Here is an 18,960-nt window from a genome sequence, read left to right on the forward strand (position 1 = left end):
TTGCTGCTCTGCCTGGATCTGTGTAACCCCTTCTGCTTTTAACCCCCTTGTCGATCCTTGCAACTCACTTTGCACATAAGGCAGACTCTGGGATAAGGTAAAGGGGTGGAAAGAAGGTGGAAAGGTGGCTGGGAGCCCCTCCTGGGGACTCTGATTTTCTGGGAGGGGTACTGTGTTTCTGTATCACTTTTAACCTGTACATTTCTGTGTATAGCTGTATATATATTATACATATCTGCTTGCATGCTGTGCTAAGCTGTAAACAGAAAGCTTCATTCCTTAACCTCCAGACTGGCCATGAGGAGGAAGTTGTTGAGCAGGAGAGTGGTGAGAGGCTGGAATGGGCTGCCCAGGGAGGTGGTTGAGGCTCCATCCCTGGAGGTGTTTAAGGCCAGGCTGGGTGAGGCTGTGGGCAGCCTGACCTAGAGTGTGGTGTCCCTGCCCATGGCAGGGGGGTTGGAACTAGATGCTCCTTGTGGGTCCTTCCAACCCTGACTGATTCTATGATTCTATGAAATGGCCTCAGGCTGCACCAGAGGAGGTTTAGGTTGGGGTTTAGGGAATAGGCTGCTCAGGGAGGTGGCTGAATCCCCATCCCTGGATGGATTTAGTAGCCCCAGGGATGTGTTGCCAAGGGACACGGTTTAGCATCAGACTCGTACAGCTAGGGAACGGTTTGACTCAACGATCTTAAAGGCCGGTTCCAACCAAAACGATTCGCTTTGCAGTTCCAGTGCCCTGAAGGACCATCTACGGCAGCCCAAACATTTTAGTAGTTCCCTGATGACCCCCGCGGGACATCTGCGGCTCTCAGCAGTCTGAGGCTCAGAGGTGTGGACGGAGGCAGCGAGAGGAGCTCCAGAACGGCCCCAAACCGGGGAGACTCTCGCCGCGGTCCCTTCAGGCCTTCCCTCACGGCGCAGCCGGGGACGGAGGAGGAAGCGCGGCCGGGCCGAGCCGAAAGCCAGCACACTGCCGGTCCTGAGCCCCGCTGACCTGCCAGCCGCCACCCTCCCGTGCCGGTGGCTGGGCGGGCGGTGGCAGCGGCGACCCCGCCCCGCTGCGGGGCCCGCCCGCGCCGGCAGAGGCGGCTCCGTTCGCCGCTGTGACGCTGGTGGCGCTGGAACACCTGGAGGGGTGGCGGCAGCGCCTCCGGCTCGGCCCTCCCCTCCTCCTCCTGCGCGGACGAGGTGAGTGCGGGAAGCAGGGGGAGACTCGTTGGGAATCGGTGTGGGATCCTGGCGCGGAAAACGGGTTCCGCACACAGTCGCTGCGGCCGGTGTCGGGCAGCGCTCGGTGGGCGCCGCCTCCCCCGCGGGCTGCCCGTCCGCCGCTGGGCTGGGGCCGGGGGCGGAAGGAGGCTGCGCGGCGGCTGGGCCTGAGGCGCTGGTGCCCGGCAGGGTTTGGCAGCGAGCGCAGCCCGGACCGGACCTGTCAGTTTCGGCGGGGGTGAAATTGACGAGGCGCAAGATGGCATCTGCCCCTCCTTCCTGCCTTCGTGTCCCCCCCGCCGCCCTGCGCTTATCTCGCCATGATTATTACATTTATCCGTTTCTGCCTGGCTTCCTCCCGTACATCCTCTCTGGCGCTGTGCCCGCTGGAAGCGGGGAGGAAAACGGCCGCTTCGCCCCGGCGGTTTGCGCCTCGGCTGCCAGGCTCCGAGCTGAAGCTTGTCCGGCAGCGGCCCGGGTTGGTACCTGAGGGCTGGCAGGCGCTTGGCAGGGCCTCCTGCGCTAGCAAACCTGGCGTTGACAGCTAGCGAAATTCCAATCTAAAAGGGAAAAAAACCCACCCAAAACTTCTGATTTAAGGCTTGGCTTTGGGGTTTTTTTTTGTGGTGAGAGGGTGATCTTGATAGTCAGATCCGTTCTGCATCCATCCACCTGGCATATGAATGTTTTGTGTCTGTTCTGGTCACCTAGAAGAAAGAGGAAAACAGAAAATTGCTTGAAAATGAATGGAAAGATGAGGTCAGTTTTTAGTGAAGGGAAAGGGTGAAGGGCACTGTGCTGTGGTTTTCATCCGTATCACTTTGTGTGTGTGTGTGTGTTGAGCACCAAATGTAAGCAATCCTATTCCATGCAGCTTTCTGTAGTGCTGACAGCCTCAGGGTCCTGCATGGACCCGTTCAAAATGGAAATTCATTTTCTTAGTTCAAATTCAGGTTCTTAGTGTAAATGTGGAACTGAGTTGGGTAATCTCAGGGTTGTGTCCTTTAACTCTCTGCCCTCAGGTTGCATCGTGTAGATGACTTGGAAGCTTGGTGTTGGAGTTGTGCTTCGTCTTTGATTGGTTGTAGTATTTCACGCCTGCCTGCAAGCTTTGCTTTAAACAGTTTTGTTTCCAGGAAACACCTGTTCATTGAGGACTCCCCCCCCCCCCCCAAGCCCCTGTGTTTCATTCTGTAATTTTCTTTCAGTTTCTGGGTGGATTTTATTTCGTATGGACCTCAGAAAGCAGCTGTGGAGCTGTGGCTGTTGTTCCACAGCAAGCTTCTTAGGAATTAAATGTTCTGCTCTTTGGGTCAGGCAAGGCTGTTCATAGGGTCACAGGGTGTCAGGGGTTGGAAGGGACCCAAAGAGAGCATCGAGTCCAATCCCCCCTGCCAAAGCAGGACCATAAAATCTAGCTCAAGTCACAGAGGAATACATCCAGGCAGGCACTGAACATCCTCAGAGAAGGAGACTGCAGACTCTCTGGGCAGCCTGTGCCAGTGCTCAGGGACCCTTACAGGAAAGAAGTTCCCCCTTGTGTTGAGCTGGAACCTCCTGTGTGCTGCAGCTTCCATCCATTGCTCCTTGTCCTATTCCAGGGAGCAGTGAGCAGAGCCTGTCCCCGCACTCCTGACCCCCAGCCCTCAGATACTTATAAACATTGATTAAATCCCCTCTCAGTCTCCTCTTCTGCAGACTGAAGAGCCCCAGATCCCTCAGCCTCTCCTCATCAGGCACTGCTCCAGTCCCCTCATCATCCTTATAGTCTTCTACTGGACTTTCTCCAGCAGATCCCTGTCCCTCCTAAATTGGGGAGCCCAAAACTGTTGCTACAAGGAAAGAAAGAAACGTTTGAGCACTTTTCCAAAGTATTGGTGGAGAAAATGATAAGCTAGGTTTTTGAGGCCACAATGCAGGCTGCATTTGGTTATGGTCTTTGGTCTGTTGTTTTTCTTGTAATCCACTTTTTTTTTCCACTTTGTCTGTCAAAGAGTTCCCAAGGGAACTTCCCAAGTGGAAGTTGCACTTCTGAGAGCTACCTGCCCAGCACTGATCTAAAAGTTGTAGTTCTTAGTGGTGCTTAGCATGAAGCTCAGGAGCACCTCGGGTTGACATTAGCAATTAGTTAATCATTTTTATATTGCTGTTGGAGAAGAGTAGGCTGTTGGTTTAAACTGAACAACTTAATCATTGAAGATTCTTATTAATACCACTGGAGAAGGAATTCAGCATAAAGCCACAGAGATCTTTTGTCTACTGCACAGCCATAACTGGTATAACCGGTCCGGTTTTTCCCACGGCGTCTCTGCAGGAACATGATATGGCAGTTAAGTGCCACCAAACCTTGTTCCTCCAAAGGTTCTTTATTGCCAGTGCTTCATGAGTGAAAGAGACCTTGGATTTCTAGTTCTCCATGGAACACCAATGTGCCCTTGTGGCCAACAGGGAAATTGGGGTGCATCAAGAAAAGCGTGTCCAGCAGGTCTAGGGAGATTGTTCTCCCCCTTTACTCTGCCCTGGTGAGACCACACCTGGAGTATTGTATCCAATGTTGAAATCCCAAATTCAAGGCAGACAGGGACCAGCTAGACAGAGTCCAACAGAGAGCCACAAGGATGACTGGGGGGCTTGAGAATCTCCCCTATGGAGAGAGACTGAGAGACCTGGGGCTGTTTAGTCTGGAGAAAACTGAGAGGGGATCTGATTAGTGTATATAAATGTCTGAGGGGTGGGTGTCAAGTGGCTGGGGCCAAGCTCTTCTTGGTGGTCAGCAGCAGTGGACACAAATTTGAACATGGAAGGTTTCATCTGAACATGAAAAAAAACTTCATGGTGAAAGGCCTGGAACACAAACCCTATGAAGAGAGGCTGAGGGAGCTGGGTTTGTTTAGCCTGGAGAAGAGGAGGCTCAGGGGCGACCTTATTGCTGTCTACAACTACCTGAAGGGAGGTTCTAGCCAGGTGGGGGTTGGTGGTTGTTCTCTTCTCCCAGACAACCAGCATCAGAACAAGGGTACACAGTCTCAAGTTGTGCCAAGGGAGGTCTAGGCTGGATGTTAGGAGGAAGTTGTTGGCAGAGAGAGTGATTGGCATTGGAATGGGCTGCCCAGGGAGGTGGTGGAGTCGCTGTGCCTGGAGGTGTTGAAGCCAAGCCTGGCTGGGGCACTTATTGCCATGGTCTGGTTGATTGGCCAGGGCTGGGTGCTAGGTTGGGCTGGATGATCTTTGAGGTCTCTTCCAACCTGGTTGATTCTATGATTCTCTGCAGTGAGGGTGACAGAGCATGGAGCAGGCTGCCCAGAGAGGTTGTGGAGCCTCCTTCTCCAGAGACTTTCAAGACCCTCCTGCATGCATTCCTGTGTGAACTGCCCTCGGTGATCCTGATTTGGCAGAGGGGTTGGACTCGATGATCTCTGGAGGTCCCTTTCAACCTCTAACATTCTGTGATTCTGTGGAGCATTGTCATGCCCATAAAGGTTCAGTGTACTCAAGAGCTAGATGCCACTAATTTGAATTCACCACCTTTACTGAGAAAGATAATGGTGATTTCTTCCACAGTGTTTGTGGGAGATTTAACTCTGCACATCAGTGAAGATTTGCAGTTTCAGTCAGGTCAATTCTGGCTGTATGAACAGGGGAAGGTTTCTTGAACATTTTTCTTTCACAGCATTGTTATTGAGGTGTGGAGGGAATTGCACAGCACAAAGTAAAATTCCTGCAGACCCCTACTATGAGATTGGATTTTTTTCCTCCCCTTAGAAGAGTTTTAAGCCTCTTTTTTCTCTATTAGGGACACTAAATTGTTCTGATGAACTCCCAAGTAAGAATTTCTGGACTAAATGAGTAATAACAGCAGGCTTCAACTAGTACTGAAAAAAATACACTGATAGCTCAGCTAAACTCCAAGTCAAGAAAAAACTGTGCTGATAGCTTAGCTAAACCAGAAGTCAAGAAATGTCCTCCAAGGCTCTTTAATACTTGTTTTTTCAGAATCTCCTTCAACAGTGTTGCTCTGAAGTAGTTGATTCTTCAAGATGCTTTACCACTTCTCAACTGTAAAATTACTCTGAAGACAAAACCCATGCCACGTGATGCAGCAGCATTAAAAATGCAAAAGCCTGGAGAGGGAAGAATGTTAAACAAAGAACCAAGCAGTCAGGGACAGGAGAAACATTTGACCTTTTAGGTATTGCTAGTAACAATAGTCCTGGAGTAGTTTTTCCTGTGGTTATTGTTAGCCATGGCAAATCAAGGGGCGTTCTGACCCTTGATGCAATTGCTTGCGTCAGCCTGGGGAACTGCCTGTTCTGAGTCACTCAAACACTACTCAGGTCCATCTTCCAAGTAGCTTCCTAGGGGTCACAGCTACTCTGGGAATAGTCTGCTGGTGTGCCAGCAGCTAAGGACAGTAAAGTCTGAGTGGACTCAGAAGGTGTCAAGTTGTGCCAGGGAAAGTATAGGCTGGATGTTAGGAGGAAGTTCTTCATAGAGAGAGTGATTGGCATTGGAATGGGCTGCCCAGGGAGGTGGTGGAGTCACCATCCCTGGAGGTGTTCAAGAAAAGACTGGATGAGGCACTTAGTGCCATGGTCTGGTTGACTGGATAGGGCTGGGGGATAGGTTGGACTGGATGATCTTGGAGGTCTCTTCCAACCTGGTTGATTCTATGATTCTGGGCTGCATCAAAAGCAGTGCTGCCAGCAGATCCAGAGAGATGATTCTGCCACTTTGGCCAGGGCTGGGTGCTAGGTTGGACAGGATGAGCTTGGAGGTCTCTTCCAACCTGCTTGATTCTATGATATTTTTGTGGTTCTGAATACATGCTTGGTCTTTTTTTCCCTGCCTGTTGAATTTTGCTTTGTGTTTGGTTTTGTTTGGGGTCTTTTTCTATTAGGGTTTGGGTTTTTTTTCCCTGCCTGTTGAATTTTTGTTTGTATTTAGTTTTGTTTGGGGTCTCTTTGTATTAGGGTTTGGTTTTTTTCCCCTGCCTGTTGAATTTTTGTTTGTATTTGGTTTTGTTTGGGGTCTTTTTCTATTAGGGTTTGTTTTATTTTTCCCTGCCTGTTGAATTTTGCTTTGTATTTGGTTTTGTTTGGGGTCTTTTTCTATTAGGGTTTGTTTTTTTCCCTGCCTGTTGAATTTTGGTTTGTATTTGGTTTTGTTTGGGGTCTTTCTGTATTAGGGTTTGGTTTTTTTCCCTGCCTGTTGAATTTTACTTTGTGTTTGGTTTTGTTTGGTGTCTTTTTCTATTAGGGTTTTTTTTTTTTCCCTGCCTGTTGAATTTTACTTTGTGTTTGGTTTTGTTTGGTGTCTTTTTCTATTAGGGTTTGTTTTATTTTCCCTGCCTGTTGAATTTTGATTTGTATTTGTTTTTGTTTGGGCTTTTTTTCTATTAGGGTTTGTTTTTTTCCCTGCCTGTTGAATTTTGATTTGTATTTGTTTTTGCTTGGGCTTTTTTTCTATTAGGGTTTGTTTTTTTTCACTGCCTGTTGAATTTTGGTTTGGGGTTTGGGTTTTTTTTCTATCATTTATTTCAAATTTTCTTCTTTTAGAGTTTTAGATGAATAAACAGAAGGGAATAAGTGAACTTTTTATTGAAGTGTCTCATAAACCTCAGAAGGGAGGAGAAAGAAATAGAATGGATTTGTGTATAGAAATGGTAGTTCCAGAAGTATCTGCAGTGAAAGGAAAAACTGGTTCCAGTGGGCTTGAGTGCTGTGGCTGTATCCCAAGCACAGGGTATTATTCTGCATGCTGCTGGACCTGTTTGGGTTTATTTTCCCCAGTAATTCAACAGACCACCACGAAATCCCAATTCTAAGAGGAGTGGAGAAGTGTTCTTCCTGCATTATTTAGCTGTGTGATTCATGTGTTTCATGCAGAAGCCATCATTTCTGCATGCTCAGAGAGCAGTGGGGAGGCTCTGGTTCAGGAGCTCGGAGTTGCTTTTCGGAGGTTCTATTCACTATCCATACAGGGACTTAATATTGAGAGGCTTGTGTGATAATTTAGGCACCCCAGTTAGATAATTATGGTCTAACAGCATGAATTTCTTTTGCCCTCAGCATCTCCCAGGTGTATGAATGTAGCAGGAATCCCTCTCCGTGGCAGATGCTGTCTCACCCAGTGCTTTTTTAGATGAACATATGGAACAGCTTTCTAGATGTCAGCTCCAGAAATAGGTTGAAAAAGAAACTCTGTTGAAAGCATTCCTTCCTAAGATTGCAGTATTTCTTCTGAGAAGCTGTGCATAATCTGTAAGATAGATGCTTCCCAGGATATGGAACAATGCTGTGAATCAGTCAGAGATAAAGGGATAGGCAAAAAGTTGTAACAGATGAAAGGACCTCCTAAAGCAGCCTTTGCTGACCAAACTTTTGGATTAGCAAAGAAGTGCATCAGGGAGCAGTCTTAACAGAAGGAAAATATGCCTGGATTTAAAGCTAAGCATGGATGATTCTGCAGGATTAGAATATTAGTGATGAATCTTAAGAGCTTTAGAGGAAAGCTTAAATCTTGTCACCTGTCATATTGATATTACTTAAACTCTAGATTCATTTTAGCTGAGTTACAGTGGCAGCTACTCGTGTAGTTAAGAACAGGAATACCTGTAGGTCTGTGTAATCTTGATGCTGAATGCTTACATAGGCACAAACTCCAGTTTTCACTCTTCCTGCACTGACCATATGAATAATTCAGATAACAGGCTGCTCTGTTCCATTATGCTTAGGAAAGTAAAACACAGAATCATAGAATCAAGCAGGTTGGAAGAGACCTCCAAGCTCAGCCAGTCCAACCTAGCACCCAGCCCTGGCCAATCAACCAGACCATGGCACTAAGTGCCTCAGCCAGGCTTTTCTTGAACACCTCCAGGGATGGTGACTCTACCACCTCCCTGGGCAGCCCATTCCAATGCCAATCACTCTCTCTGACAACAACTTCCTCCTAACATCCAGCCTAGACCTCCCCTGGCACAGCTTGAGACTGTGTCCCCTTGTTTTGTCCTTGGGTGCCTGGTAGGAGAGACCAACCCCAACCCCACCTGGCCACAGCCTCCCTTCAGGCAGCTGCAGACAGCAATGAGCTCTGCCCTGAGCCTCCTCTTCTGCAGGCTACACACCCCCAGCTCTCTCAGCCTCTCCTCACAGGGCTGTTCTCCTGGGCCCTCTCCAGCCTTCTCTGGATACATTCCAGTATCTCAACATCTCCCCTTGAATTGAAGAGCCCAGAACATGATTTGAAGCTCTTGGTCTGTGTAGTTGTAGACATACGGGAGAAGATATAATTGTACCCTTTCTAATCTTCATCTTGCAGTGAGACTGCCTCTTGCTTTGGAGGTTCATTTACTCAAATCAGTTTGATCACAGCTTCCAGGGAGAAGAGTGGAGCTAGTTGTCAGCCAATGCTGGAGGCACAGATGGCACTGACTCCCTCACCTAAGCACACTTCAGAGTATTTTGCATACCTGAAAGAGCCACTCTTGACTTTTACAGGTATAACTGTTTAACATTCTTCTTTTGGTTCCCTAGCACCACTCTGCTACCATGACATTGTAAGTTGCTTGGAAGAGTATAGCTTTTAGTCAAACTGCAGTGCCTGATTCTGCCATATTTGAAGTTATAAGATGCAGGACTTTTAGGGTGCATGGAGTCTGAAATTGAAGAACCATCGAGCATAGCAGTTGCTTTGAAAGGTTTGAGGGGACAGTACTGCCAAGGAAGTGCAGGCTGTTCTCTGTCCTTTTTGATGCACTCATTAATTCTACATAAGGGTCACTGAATCCTGCTCTGCCTCTCGGTTCCCTTTTGTTGTTTCTGGATGCATCTCAAAAGAATGCATTGTTCAGGCCACCGCCTGCCACTTAACCGTGCTGGGTCATCTTTGGCTGTTAAATTTGAGCTGTAGATCAGCATTTGTAACGATTTTGTAAGGATATCAGCTCATCTTTTGCTTCTGACAAGCTGTGGTTAGAGCAACAGTTTGTTGATCTGACTTCATGGCTGAAAAGATTCCTGGTTGCCATCTCGGGTCACTGCTTGCTTCTGTAACTAAGTAAGAGCTGTGTGACCAAACCTTGGCCAAGGAGAGATTGAATTAGGAGGAAGGATTTTATGCTTTAAAAAATAGATGTCCCCATAACCTTCTTGTGGCCTTTCAGCATTTGAAGTGGGCTACAATAAAAGCTGGGGAGGGACTTTTTAGGCTCTCAGGGAGTGACAGGACTAGGGGGAGTGGAGCAAAGCTGGAAGTGGGGACATTCAGACTGGACAGGAGGAGGAGGTTGTTCAGCATGAGAGTGGTGAGAGGCTGGAATGGGTAGCCCAGGAAGGAGGTTGAGGCCCCATGGCTGGAGGTGTTTAAGACCAGGCTGGATGAGGCTGTGGGCAGCCTGCTCTAGGGTAGGGTGTCCTTGGGCATGGCAGGGGGGTTGGAACTGGCTGATCTTTGTGGTCCCTTCCATCCCTGACTGATTCTATGATTCTATATTAAACAATGAAGTCTTCTGTATTAAACAAAGGTAGGTGGACTTAGCAATTTTGGACTTGATGATCTTAAAGACCTTTTCCAACCTAAATGATTCTGTGTGGATTGAGGAAGTTGACCTCAAAGATCACACAGTTGTCCTGATCTCCTCCTGGATGACTACAATGTGTAGAGTGCCTTAGAGCTGTTCCCTGTGTTGGTTCTTACCATTTGTTCCATGCACTATGTGTTATTCCATCTAGGCAGGCTGGTCTTTGCTTGCTGTCAAGCCCAGTGTGCTGCAGAATAACTGAGTCATGGATGTGCATACAAGCTAAGCCTCATGTTCTTATCTCTTTTGCACACACCTGCAGTTGACTTAAGGAGGACCAGTATTAAACTGGTGAACCCAAGCATGAAGCTATTAGAAAACTGGAGCTAAGGTTGCCTAGACCTTGTGGCTCTAGAAAGTACAGCAAAGCTGTGACTGACTCTGTCTGTTGTGTGTGTGGTCTGACTCAGTGGTGCTGTAACTCAACCAACCTCTGAAGCTTCTTTTTTCTTTTCCTATGGTGTTTAGCTGTTGGCCTTTACCTTTCAGCTCATCTCTGAGATAGAGTTTTGGAACAGAACAGAACACAACAGAATAGAACAGAATCAACCAGTTTGAAAGAGACCTCCAAGCTCATCCAGTCCAACCAATCAAGCCAGCCCTATCCCATCAACTAGACCATGACACTAAGTGCCTCATCTAGTCTTTTCTTTTCTTGATTTTACTCATGGTCTCTCCTCTAGTGCTTATGAGTACTTCACAAAGATTCCAATTTGGGAAGATTTCCCACTCTGATGGAATCTTGCAGCATCTCAATGGAGCTTTGCCAGGAAGTTTCACATGTACTGGCAGCACAGAAGTTGGAAGTAGAAATCTAGGATTTGGATTTGTTCATCTCCAAATGGAAGTGCATTTGCTTTGTGGTTGCAGGAGGCACTCAGGCTGTTTGCATTCCCTTATTCGGGTTATAGAATCATAGAATCATGGAATGGTTCTATCCAGTTAGGAAACTGGGGCTAAGGTAAAGGACCTGGGGGTTCTGGGGTGAGGAAAAGCTCAACAGGAGCCTGCAGTGTGAGTGCAGCCCAGACAGCAACCCTGTGCTGGGCTGCAGTAAGAGCAGTGTGGGCAGCAGGGCAAGGGAGGGGATTCTGCCCCTTGGCTCTGCTTTCCTCAGACCCCACCTGGAGTCCTGGGGGCAGTTGTGGAGCCCTCAGCACAAGAAGGACATGGAACTGTTGGAGCCAGTCCAGAGGAGGCCACCAAGATGCTCAGAGGGTTGCAGCAGCTCTGCTATGAGGACAGGCTGAGAGAGTTGGGGCTCTGCAGCCTGGAGAAGAGAAGGCTTTGAGGAGACCTTGGAGTGGCCTTCCAGGATCTGAAGGGGGCTCCAGAAAGGCTGGAAGGCTGGGAAGGGACTACTGACAAGGTCTTGTAGTGACAGGACAAGGAGTAATGGGTTTAAACTGGCAGAGGGGGGATTCAAACTGGATGTTAGGAATGGATTCTTTGCAGTGAGGGTGGTGAGAACTGGCACAGGTTGCCCAGGGAGGTTGTGGCTGCTCTCTCCTCGTAAGTGTTCAAGGCCAGGTTGAATGAGTCCTTGAGCAGCCTGTTCTAGTGGGAGGTGTCCCTGCCTGTGGCAGGGGGTTGGAACTGGATGGTCTTTGATGTCTCTTTTAACCTAAACCTTTCTATGTTTCTGTGAGTCTCACATGCAACAAGTTGTGCCAAGGCAGGTTCAAGTTGTATATTAGGACAAGTTTCTGTGCAGAAATCTTTGGTTGTCAGACATTGGAACAGGCTGCCCAGGGAGGTGGTGGAGTCATCATCCCTGGAGGTACTTAAAAGACACATGGATGTGGTGCTGAGGGACATGGTTTAGTGATAGCAGCTTAGCAGTAATGGTGGGATTGTGAGAATCATAGAATCAACCAGGTTGAGCTCCAGGCAAGCAGTTAGGTTTGATGTTCTCAAAGCTCTCTCCCAACCTCAACAGTTGTGTGATTCTATGAGGTAATAAATGGCAACAACAGTGTCACCACTTGAGTGTGTTTGTCAGATCTAAGGGAGAATTGTGTGTTACATGAAGAAAGGTTTTGTTCCTCAGACTATACAGATTTCTATCACGACAGTAAACAAGCTGTTACAGAGTGGTAATTTCCTGGCTGAAAAGCTGGGGGTTTTCTAGTCTCTGACTTGAAAATGATGGTTTAAAGATGTTTGTATTAACTGATTCGTTTCTTCTTTTATTTAAGAGCCTGAAGAAAAGAGGAATCATGGAAGGACACAAGTAGTAAGTACCTGAATCGGTTTTGGTTGTTCTAAAGAGCTCATGGTGTTTGGCATGTTTGTCACTGCCTGAGTCTGCCACACATTGTGTTCTGGCATCAAGTGTTTGTATGAAGTCACTGGTGGACATTCTGTCTGAAAATAATAAAGATTGAAAGAAAGGAAAAACTGCTAAAGAATGGGAGAAAAACCCAAGTGACTTGACTAGACAGAAAGAGAACATGTGACTGTGGCCAGTTCTGGGCTCCTCCACTCAAGAGAGATGTTGAGGTGCTGGAAGGTGTCCAGAGAAGGGCACCAAGGATGGTGAGGGGCCTGGAGCACAGCCCTGTGAGGAGAGGCTGAGGGAGCTGGGGGTGTGCAGCCTGCAGCAGAGGAGGCTCAGGGCAGAGCTCATTGCTGTCTGCAGCTGCCTGAAGGGAGGTTGTAGCCAGGTGGGGTTGGGCTCTGCTGACAGACAACAAGCAACAGAAGAAGGGGACACAGACTCAAGTTGTGGCAGGGGGGGTCTAGGCTGGATGTTAGGAGGAAGTTGTTGTCAGAGAGAGTGATTGGCATTGGAATGGGCTGCCCAGGGAGGTGGTGGAGTCGCCGTGCCTGGAGGTGTTGAAGCCAAGCCTGGCTGGGGCACTTATTGCCATGGTCTGGTTGGTTGGCCAGGGCTGGTTGCTAGGTTGTACTGGATGATCTTGGAGGTCTCTTCCAACCTGGCTGATTCTATGATTCTGTTATCAGTGCCCTGCTTGATGAGAAGAAGTGCATGATCTATTGTTGCACTTCAAGAGCTTTATCTACATTCATCAACTTGAAAATAAAGCACATACTTATGTTTTATTTTCTGATTGTTTAGCAAAACCTAATTATGTCCACAATTACTTGACTCCCCCAAAAAATCTATTTAAAAGAAAATGACCAGTAAAAATTTTCCACTGAATAGCTCAGTATTGTGATTAGAATCTTTCACTATCTTCAGGAGGTGGATTCTTGTAGAGTGGTAAAATACTATATTTCTCTTCTTCCTTCAGTTGGTTTATCACTCTTTAATTGAGTAATATATATTAATTACAAGGTTTTTTGTGTGTGACCTCCTATTAATTGTTATTACTCCTTGTGCCTTGCCCCTAGAATTTCTAGTGAGCTTGGCATCAGATGAATGATGCTGTTTTCTTCCCTTGACCACTGAACTGAGCTGATCAGTTATTTGCACAGCTGTAGCAGGACTTAAAGCACACAGCTAGCCAGACAGCTTTTTTTTTTCCTTTAAAGTAATGCTGTTTTTATTAAAGTCTCTTGTTCTGGTTTCTCATACTGCAGAGAGATCTTCTTGTCATTTATTGGAGTTTGTAGATTTTTGTATCTTAAAGGTGCAGCATATAGCAGGTCAGCGCAGGCTTCGCTTTACTTAGTAAGCTACCTGCCATCAGGGTGTGTAATGGTTTATGTGTGCAGAATTCCACAGGCATTCTGTCTCTTGCATAGAGTCATAGAATCAAGCAAGTTGGAAGAGACCTCCAAGCTCAGCCAAACCAACCTATCACCCAGCCCTGGACAATCAACCAGACCATGGCACTAAGTGCCCCAGCCAGACTTGGCTTCAACACCTCCAGACACAGTGACTCCACCACCTCCCTGGGCAGCCCATTCCAATGCCAATCACTCTCTCTGCCAACAACTTCCTCCTAGCATCCAGCCTAGATCTCCCCTGGCACAACTTGAGGCTGTGTCCCCTTGTTCTGTTGCTGGGTGCCTGGCAGAAGAGCCCAACCCCACCTGGCTACAGCCTCCTTTCAGGTAGTTGTAGACAGCAATGAGCTCTGCCCTGATTTGTGCTGTAGCACCAAAAAGGCCTCAATTTTAATGAAATTAATAAATGAAATTCATGGAACTAATGCTTGAAGTAGAATTAAATGGCTAAATATGTTGACACTTAAATTTGGAGGAAGAAGCCAAGAAGTGCTATGTATAAATGCATTTTGGATTTTGTTCTTACTCCTGTGGCAGAGATTTGGATCTGGATGATCCTTGAGGTTCCTTCCAGCCCAAACTGTTCTATGATTCTATAGGTATTGTGGAATATGGAGTCTGTCTTTAGATAGCACTTCTAAGTCTATGTAATGGTTTGGGTGTTCCCTGCTCCCTCACACATTGGAAATCACCCAGACTAGACTCTGTGGCTCTGGAAATTGAATGAAGCTTATATTTACAGCTTAGCACATTATACAGGCAGGTATTCACAATCTGTACAGCTGTGGACAGAAATATGCAAGTTAAAAGGTAATACAGAAACACAACAGCCCTTCCAGAAACCTCAGCCCACAGAAGGGGCTCTCAACCACCCTTTCACCTTCCTCCCACCCCTCTACCCTACCCTAGATCTTGCCTTATGTTTAAGGTAGTTTTGAGGGTCAGCCAGGGGCCTTAGGAAGCAGATGGATTAGTCACACAGACAGCAGGTTAGGTTAGAGAGAGAATTGCAGTCCACAAAGCCCAGAGAGCAACTCTGTTATCTATATTTATGTTCTTGTTCTTATCCATCTCAGCAAGCCTATGAGTGAAGTAGACATCACCATTGTTTTCTTTTCACAGCCTGTAATCTAGCTGTTCTCACCAAAACATTCTAGCTAGGCTCAAACTAGCACAGTCTGCTACAGCAATGCAGACTCACCTGTCAGTTGAAAATAGCCCTTAAAATAAAAGGAGCTGTTAGGTATTGTACCAAGATGTGAGCTATGGACCTTTTACATAGCACTCTGTGGAGAGCTGAGTGTACTTCTGATTCTTTCTTATTCAACTGTGAAAAAGGGAGGTCAAGAAATACTCAACTCCCATTCATAAAATGAACTTTGTGAAATTCTGACCCTGCTGAAACTCTATGACAATTATTGCTTGCTTAAGCAATGCTGCTAGTTCACTTGAATCTCTCCTGGTAGTTATGTATCAAGTTCCTTCTGTAGAATCACTCAGGGTTGGAAGGGACCCCAAGGATCAGCCAGTTCCAATCCTGCTGCCATGGGCAGGAACACCACACTCTAGAGCAGGCTGTCTACAGCCTCAGCCAACCTGGCCTTAAACATCTCCAGGGATGAGGCTTCCACCACCCCCCTGGGCAACCCCTTCCAGGCTCTCACCACCCTCATGCTGAAGAACTTCTTTCTAACATCCAGTCTGAATCTCTCCATTTCCAGCTTGGTTCCATTCCCCTTAGTCCTATCACTCCCTGACAGCCTAAGAAGTCCCTCTCCAGCTTTCTTGTAGCCCCCTTAAGATATTGAAAGGCCACACTGAGGCCACCTCAGAGCCTTATCCTCTCCAAACTGAACATCCCCAACTCCCTTAGACTCTCCTCATTCCGTAATGTGCTGGGAAGAATTCTTTGCAGCTGGTTATTTGGCAGTACTGTGTGCTAAAGGCATTCACATTCCAGACTAGGATGGGAAAGGCAGTATTGATTTAATTGCTTTGTTATTAATGCATCATGAGGAAATGCAGGTTGGAATATGCTTATCTGCATGCAGATACAATGTTAATGTGTTAATTTAGCATGTCAGATTTGGTTTTTAAGCATCCTCTTGAAGTTTCTCTCATTCTGTTTCTTCATATTCTAGCAATTATCCAAGGGAATTTTATGACCAATATGCTCAAAGCCAAGAAAAATCTGTAGTCAATAAAATGCAACAGAAATACTGGAAAACAAAACAAACCCTTATCAAGGTCACAGGGAAAAAGGAAGATGAACATGTCGTGGCCTCAGATGCAGATCTGGATGCAAAACTGGAGGTAAGTGATGTTTAGATGATGTCTGTTCTCTGCCAATGAAAAGGTGTCTTCATTTCCCTCAAGCCTCCAATGTGTGTCCATGTTGCAATAACAAAGATACTTTATAATCATTGTTTTCTTGTAATGCCTTTTCCATTTTTTGGCAGAAGTGCAGGGAATAGAGTGGCATTTTGCAACACGTGTCCCTCAAAGCTGATTTGGAACCTAACATCTCATGCAACAAGTGACAGGACAAAGGGAAATCATAGAATTAGTCAGGGTTGGAAGGGACCACAAGGATCACCTAGTTCCAACCCCCCTGCCATGCCCAGGGACACCCTACCCTAGAGCAGGCTGCCCACAGCCTCATCCAGTCTGACCTTAAACACCTCCAGCCATGGGGCCTCAACCACCTCCCTGGGCAACCCATTCCAGCCTCTCACCACTCTCATGCCGAACAACTTCCTCATCACATCCAGGCTGAATCTCCCCACCTCCAGCTTTGCTCCATTCCCCCCAGTCCTGTCACTCCCTGATAGCCTAAAAAGTCCCTCCCCAGCTTTTTTGTAGGCTCCCTTCAGATCCTGGAAGGCCACAAGAAGGTCACCTGGGAGCCTCCTCTTCTGCAGACTGAACAGCCCCAACTCTGTCAGTCTGTCCTCATAGGAGAGCAGTTCCAACCTTCTGATCATCCTCATGGCCCTTCTCTGGACACACTCCAGCATCTCCACATCCCTCTTGTAATAGGGGCTCCAGAACTGGACACAGTACTCCAGGTGAGGTCTCAGCAGAAGGGAATGGAGGGGGAGAATCACCTCCCTCGACCTGCTGGCCATACTTCTCCTGATGCAGTCCAGGCTCTGGTTGGCTTAAGTTGTCGCAAAGGAGGTTTAGATTGGGTATTGGGAACAATTTCTTCACAGCAAGGGTTCTCAGTCGTTGGAACAGGCTGCTCAGGGAGGTGATAGATTCACCATCCTTAATGGTACTTAAAAGATGTGTGGATGTGGTGTTGAAGGACATGGTTTAGTGGCAGTGGCTTAGTATTGCAAGCTCTGGACTTAAAAGTCTCTTCCAACCTCAACAGCTCTATGATCTCATTTTTATCTTCAGGTTTTGGGGTCAGTTTGTTTTCCTTTTGCTGGCACAAAGGAGATGATCCTTTGTGCTTGTATCAGGCTTATCCTTTGCTTATAGCTGTTTTAAGATGATTATGCCATAGCATATACAAATTGCATAGAGTTTTTTGTTACAGCTATACCACACATGCCATGCAGCATGCAGTATGCCAAGGAGCAAAGTGCACAGTGCCCTCTGCTATTTGTTCATACATTCATGGAATGATTGAAGTTGGAAGGGACCTTGAAGATTGTCTAGTTCCAACCTACCTGCCAGGGACAGGGACACTTTCCACTAGACCAGGTTGCTTGAGGCCTCATTCAGCATGACCTTGACCACCTCCAGGGAGGGGACATCCGTGACCTTCCTGGGCAACTCATTCCAGTGTCCCACCACCCTCACTGTAAAGAATTTCTTCCTAATATCCAGTCTAAACCTGCCCTTCTCAAACTTCAATCCATTCCACTTCATCCTATCAGTACTATAGGGGAGCAAGCCTCAAGTTGACATCTCCAATTCACTGTGATAACTCTTTAAACTAGGATTTGGGATAAGTGGACTCTGCCACGACCAAAGAAGCTTCTGAAAGTGTGTAAAGTGTAACCAGAGAGGGAATCCTACTTTGTGGGAAAAATACACTCCCATTGCCAGTGTCTTCATTCCCATTGGACAAAATAAAATCAAATCAGGTTCTAAGAACTGAAAAACTTGAACATCTTTGACACAAAGCAAATGAGAAGAGAATGGACTTCCCAAGTGTAATAGTCATGTTCATGTCCAGCCAAACTACCATGAGATTTGTACATCTTCATACATATCTAAAGGTATCCAGTAGGAAAAAGAATGAAACAAAAAAACCCAGGGAGAGTAGTGTGGTTGACCATCAGCTGTTTAAAATAGATCTGTTTCCTTTTGTAAGTTAGGATTGCTTTGTCTGTAGTTTCAGTGGACAATTTAGTTGTGAGGAAAACACCTTTGGAAAGGAAAAGCTGCTTTCAAGCTGGGAAGATGACTCACTGTTGAAGAAAATAGTGATCCCTAATCGTTTCTACCAAAAATCAAGCTCTTCTTAAGCTGTTTTAGTGGTCACTGTTTCTTGCATATACTTAGTTTTGTTTTAATCTGTGTTTTTGTTTCAATATCAGCTGTTCCATTCCATTCAGAGAACATGTATGGAGTTGCTGAAAGCAATTGAGCTGTATCAGAAAAGGATTTGTTGTAAGTATGATCAAATAAAATAGCTACAGTGATAAGGAGGTCTGCATCGTGGGGTCATTCAACAGATGAAAAAGTCAACATGGAAATGGGGAGCTGCTAGTTTCATCCTATTTCCAAATAAAGATAGAGAATCATAGAATCAACCAGGTTGATAGAGACCTCCAAGATCATCCAGTTCAACCTAGCACCCAGCCCTATCCAGTCAACCAGACCATGGCACTGAGTGCCTCATCCAGGCTTTGCTTGAACACCTCCAGGGATGGTGACTCCACCACCTCCCTGGGCAGCCCATTCCAATGGGCTAAAACTCTCTAGGTTTTAGCTTGCTGTAAATATATTGCTTTATCTTACTTCCAAACCTTCTGAGCTAGTCTGGTGATTTTATTTTTTGGGGTAATTTTAACCCTACCACACCTGCTCAGGCTAGCTTTTGCAAGGTTCCAGACAACCAGCAATAGAAGAAGGGGACACAGTCTCAAGTTGTGCCAGGGGAGGTCTAGGCTGGATGTGAGGAGGAAGTTGTTGTCAGAGAGAGTGATTGGCATTGGAATGGGCTGCCCAGGGAGGTGGTGGAGTTGCTGTGCCTGGAGGTGTTCAAGAAAAGCTTGGATGAGGCACTTAGTGCCATGGTCTGGTTGATTGGCCAGGGCTGGGTGCTAGGTTGGACTGGCTGAGCTTGGAGGTCTCTTCCAACCTGCTTGATTCTGTGAAAGCTCACACTCCAAGTTTGGAAGTAGTCAACAGTTCAGTGTAAAAAGCAGTTCTGTTTTTCTTGTTTCAAAAGAAAACAGATCATTTGAAAGAGAAGCACTTCAGATAGTTGAAATAGAAACATTTCTAAGTGAG

At 46.7% G+C, this 18,960-nt stretch overlaps 1 protein-coding gene across 1 annotated transcript in view; it reads left to right on the forward strand.

Annotated features, from left to right (window-relative positions):
- Positions 1-1,053: 1,053 nt before the first annotated feature.
- The window catches only part of ICA1 (islet cell autoantigen 1), a 61,916-nt gene continuing 44,009 nt past the window's right edge, over positions 1,054-18,960 (forward strand). The window contains exons 1-4 of the mRNA XM_064166829.1: positions 1,054-1,190; positions 11,988-12,025; positions 15,627-15,798; positions 18,042-18,114. Coding sequence (XP_064022899.1) covers positions 12,009-12,025; positions 15,627-15,798; positions 18,042-18,114 — 262 coding nt within the window. The 5' untranslated portion in view covers positions 1,054-1,190; positions 11,988-12,008. The remainder of the gene's footprint in view (positions 1,191-11,987; positions 12,026-15,626; positions 15,799-18,041; positions 18,115-18,960) is intronic.

This window comes from Pogoniulus pusillus, chromosome 28, assembly GCF_015220805.1.
Source record: "Pogoniulus pusillus isolate bPogPus1 chromosome 28, bPogPus1.pri, whole genome shotgun sequence".
NCBI lineage: Eukaryota > Metazoa > Chordata > Aves > Piciformes > Lybiidae > Pogoniulus > Pogoniulus pusillus.